The following is a 4,295-nucleotide window of genomic DNA, read 5'->3' as shown; positions in this document are numbered from 1 at the left end:
CCACCTTTTACCAGCTGAAGTTTTGATGGATAGGGTATCGTTTGTTGCAACAATACGGGCAAAATATCCAAAGAATTGGAGGACAAAAACGATTCAAAACTAATGTCGCCTCTTCCCCTTGCTGCCGCTATCCAATCCCTGTCTTTTCTACTAAGTGATCCACACAACAATACCTGTTGGTTTTAGGAGTGCAGAGTTAGTATTGTTATCTTTTATTGTATGAATTATACCATGCGTGCATGCTCGGAATAATAAAACCAGGTTTTAGTATCACAAAGGGTAGGTACTTCACCGGTCTAGGAGAAAGCTGTATCTGTGATACACTGATCAGATGGGGAATTATGTTCCAAGGATGATGCAAAAGCTGATTAAACAGCAATACCAAATTCACTTCCTAATAGACTAGCTCATTAAGGGAGAGCAAACAGTATTAGGCAACGTCTTACAAGGAGTTTTCTGTGATTCAACTCATTACAGAAGCAATGGTTGTAGCAACAACGGCCCGATACCCAGCTGTGAACATTGCAGATCGATTCACACAAGACCCGACACAACCAGGTAGTAGTAGGAAACAATATGCCTCACCAGAGGCTTTGATAGGCATCAAGCGAGTCTTTGGAGTAATTTATTACCTGGTAGGAGAAAACACAGTTGCAAGAACAAGACTGGACCTCAGTGATGGATCAAGGATTGCATACATAAAAACGTATGCCTTTTTAGGCATACCTTAGGTAGGACTTTTGGAGAAATGGTAAATCTTAAATAGCAATCCAAAATAGCTGGAATGGTTTTGTTTTGATTTTTTTTCAAGAGCTCTCTGGTTTGACAGAGAGGACAAAGCAGGACTTATCGCTTCTATTCCCTACTAAGCACAGAGGCATCTAAAACGCTTCACAATTGCACTGTCATGTTGGGATGCATCTTCCCAGGAGGAGGCAACGCTGGAATTCCCAAGTTCACTTTCTTTATCACAAAGGCCATAGTTTTATGACCTCCTTCTGCCTGGGGCCTGTCTACAGATGTCAAAGATTTTGTTACCACTCTAAATATTTATAGCTCAGAAGCCTAAGAACAATTGTATGAAGCAACTTATTGTTAAATAAAATCCTGGTTTATTATAATTCAAATTACACAAGCATGTTAAAGAGACTTTAGTTGGATTTTTTTTTTTTTAAAGACAGAACTGCACCATTTTAAACTACTCCAACAGAATATAAAGCAACAATTCTCTTGCATCATGCCCCTGCTGCTCCTCTTCAGGAAAGAAAGGCACAATGTTTCAAGGAAAATAATCAAAGTATCAAATCAAGACTTTGTACTTTTAGTAAGCTAAGTAAATTTTGTATATAGCATAACTCCTTTAGCTCATCCACAGATTTGACATGAAAAATCTATATTCTTCATCATTTAACCATGACGGTTATGTTGCCACAATGCAATTCATAGTTCTTTAGCAAGGTCAAGAATAGCTATAGCTTTTAAGGTGAAAGCCTGAAGTATTGCATTAGCAGTTAGTGAAACTAAGATGCTAAGATACATTTACCTTCCAAAGCTAGATTTATTTATAAGTTATTTAACCTAGACTCTAATCGCACCAAATAGATTATAGATGAAAATTAGCTGCAGTGAGGAAAATAAAGAACTTCAGTTTTCAAACATTTTAAATTAAGAAATGTGCTAGAAATGTGCCATTTTAGTGGCAAAAGAGACCCTCTCCTGTAAGTGATAAGGGGTTTTATTCAGCTAAAACGTGCAAAGAAAAAAGTCTCAAAGTGAGAGAAGTATCAGCAGTTCACATTGGACACAAGGGAATAAAATCCTTATGAATGAAGTCCTTTAATCCGTTTTCTTGTCAGAAACTTCTGTGGATCTCTTTGCAGCAATTCCATTTGCAATGCCATTGCTTTCAAACTGCAGATAAAAGACAGCATCATTAATGGCATGTCAAAAAAGGACTCCACACCCAGAACAGTAACAGGTGGTGATGAAAATTACTTTTAGAAGCAAGGCCAGTGAAGATCTGTAAGAAATCTGCAGCAAGAACTGAAGTGATGGTGTCTCTTTAGATTTACACATAATTTTTGCTTCGAGGTGGCGGGGGGAGGAGTGAGGGCAGAGACAACATATACAAATCTTTGAATTTTCTTAGAAGAGATAAATAACAAATGCACAATTTACACACGCTAAACATTTTCCCCCATTATGAGTGGCAGAGCTAGCTGAAGAGTGGGGTTTTTTTAAAATTCTGCTTCATGCATCCAGTGTGATGTAGCAATTATTTGACTTCTCCCTTCTCTGAAAGAATAGCCAGTCATCAAAAAAAAAAAAACAACTAACTAAGCTATTTAAGAAAACAGGTGCAATTCCTATCCGTCCAAGACCTACCAGAAGCTGTCTGGGAGTAACTGCTATTTCCAACTGCCTCAGTACTGGTCACTCCCTTTCATAAGAAAATAGCCACAAAAATGTCTACAAAAACACCCAACTATTTACTCTTTTGTGGTGCCCACCCTGAACTATTGCTGAGTGCTTTATCTGGAGTTTCCCTGGTTAGCTACACAATTAATCTTACTTTATAAATTCCAGACTCATCCTCCTGATCTCTTCTCATGGCTGAAGGTGCCCGTGGATTTCCAGCGCTGCCTCCTCGACCTCGTTTTGTGGCTGTCATTTCTTCCACAGCCTTCTTGGGCCATACACGCTTAATGAAAGGTGCGATAACAGGATAGATATATGGTTCAAGGAATTTCTTGTAGACCCAGAGGAGAACAGGAATGACAATACAAGGAATGCACACCATGGCTTCCTCTTGTTCTGTGACAAAGCTGGTGAGGGAAAAAACCCAACAACTTAGGATAAGAGCATTTGTTTGCCGTGAGCTAAGAAAACAGTCTTAAATAATGAATAAAGATTGCAGTTAATATCCAAACATAAAAGATTCTTTAAAAATAGATTAACTGTTAAAGTTTCAAAAATGCTGTGTGTTCCACTGTTATAAAGTCCTCAACAACAAGGGAAACATTCTTGATGTTTTAACAAAAAAGGAGTCAAGTTTCCATGCATTCATCATTCCTACAGCTAGAACTTAGAAAAGGACGTTCAAAAAATAAGTTTTTGCCTAAACCACACAAAAAACAGTTTAAGTAGTGAGCTGCAGATATTAGCCCAGTTCTTACAAAACAGCTTCAGCAGTGAGCTGCAGATAGTAGCCCAGTTCTTACTATAACAAGAGTCCAAAAGGTTTGTTTCTCTTACTCCCTTTTTATTTAAGGTGAAATTAAATGGCAGGACTCCAATCAATCTAATGGCTTGCTCCCACTGAAGGGCAGGTCGGTGGGAGAGGGGGAAGAGAATCCTCGTCAGGATTTGTGAAAAAGAGAATATGGGTTACTTCCTTCCTCCTGCACAGGAGGAATCACTTGATCCCACACCAACACATACAATTGGCCAAACTATTAGAAAATTAATCTTTCCCTCTCTCCCAAAACCAGGAAGAAGTCTTCAAAAACAGCAGCCTGAAGTCTGCGATGAAAACAGCAGAAAGCCAAAGCGTGGGGGCAGAGGTACAACTGGGAGAGGAAGCAGGTAAGTAGGATTAGAGCTGTCCCTTTCAGTGCCAATGAGCAATATGTTAGATACGCTCTGCTGCACAGCACAACTTTGCCCTTCACATTCCTCCTTTCTAGGCTGCTGACATCTGAATTCCTCCATTAAGAAGCAAAACAAAAGCTTTGCAGGATGGAGAACGAAGAGACAGATGCGCACACTTCGTTTGGGATCAGAGTTTCACTTGGTTTTTTTTAAGCTATCCTAAAGATTTTTAGCCCCAGGCTCTGCGGAACAATAGAATATCAATCTTCAGTTGACTACTTCCAAGTGTAGTTTTGGCTACTTCAAATGTAGTTTTACAGGACCTGCTCATCTCTGAAGTCAGAGAGGAATCTTAAATTGAGACAACAGGAATGGTGTAATTAATCAAAGCCGTTCAAAAAGACAATTCATGTACTCTCTCCGCCAGAACTTCCTAAATACTAAATTTTCAGCCAGATGTTGTGGATTCATCCGTTAGCTACAGAACATGGCTGGAGGGAACACCCCGGGCTGTCTGACTGAGGTAACAGCAAGTGTCTGCACAGCCACTTCGCATCAGGATTCTGGACTGAAAAATAAGACGTACCTCTGCCAGATGTAAAAGAAAGTCGGTGGAAGCGTAACACCAGCCCTCGTACATTTAAATATCGTTCAGGAGTTTCTCCTGTGATTTGGTGATGCTCTGTTGGCTGGTTAGCATGCAG

The 4,295-nt window shown here is 39.6% G+C and overlaps 1 protein-coding gene across 1 annotated transcript; it reads right to left on the bottom strand.

The window, feature by feature from the left end:
• Positions 1-1,538: 1,538 nt before the first annotated feature.
• On the bottom strand, positions 1,539-2,821 carry LOC104074420 (chromosome unknown open reading frame, human C18orf32). Its single transcript, XM_009574521.1, has 2 exons — positions 2,573-2,821; positions 1,539-1,911 (listed from the first exon to the last, which is right to left on the bottom strand). The coding sequence occupies exons 1-2, from the start codon at positions 2,798-2,800 to the stop codon at positions 1,837-1,839; spliced, it is 303 nt and encodes a 100-aa protein (XP_009572816.1). The 5' UTR covers positions 2,801-2,821; the 3' UTR covers positions 1,539-1,836.
• Between the last annotated feature and the right edge of the window lie 1,474 nt (positions 2,822-4,295).

This window comes from Fulmarus glacialis, unplaced genomic scaffold, assembly GCF_000690835.1.
Source record: "Fulmarus glacialis isolate BGI_N327 unplaced genomic scaffold, ASM69083v1 scaffold42513, whole genome shotgun sequence".
NCBI classification, from domain to species: Eukaryota; Metazoa; Chordata; class Aves; order Procellariiformes; family Procellariidae; genus Fulmarus; species Fulmarus glacialis.
The sequence above is the reverse complement of the archived record's forward strand: the minus strand, read 5'-3'. Positions and strand labels throughout refer to the sequence as shown.

What these genes read in the sequence shown, in the direction of transcription:
- LOC104074420 (XM_009574521.1), bottom strand. Translation starts at nt 2,800, where the DNA reads ATGGTGTGCATTCCTTGTATTGTCATTCCTGTTCTCCTCTGGGTCTAC. An exon ending in ATGAGTCTGGAATTTATAAA is followed by an intron (nt 1,912 to 2,572) that starts GTAAGATTAATT and finishes TTTTATCTGCAG; the next exon opens with TTTGAAAGCAATGGCATTGC.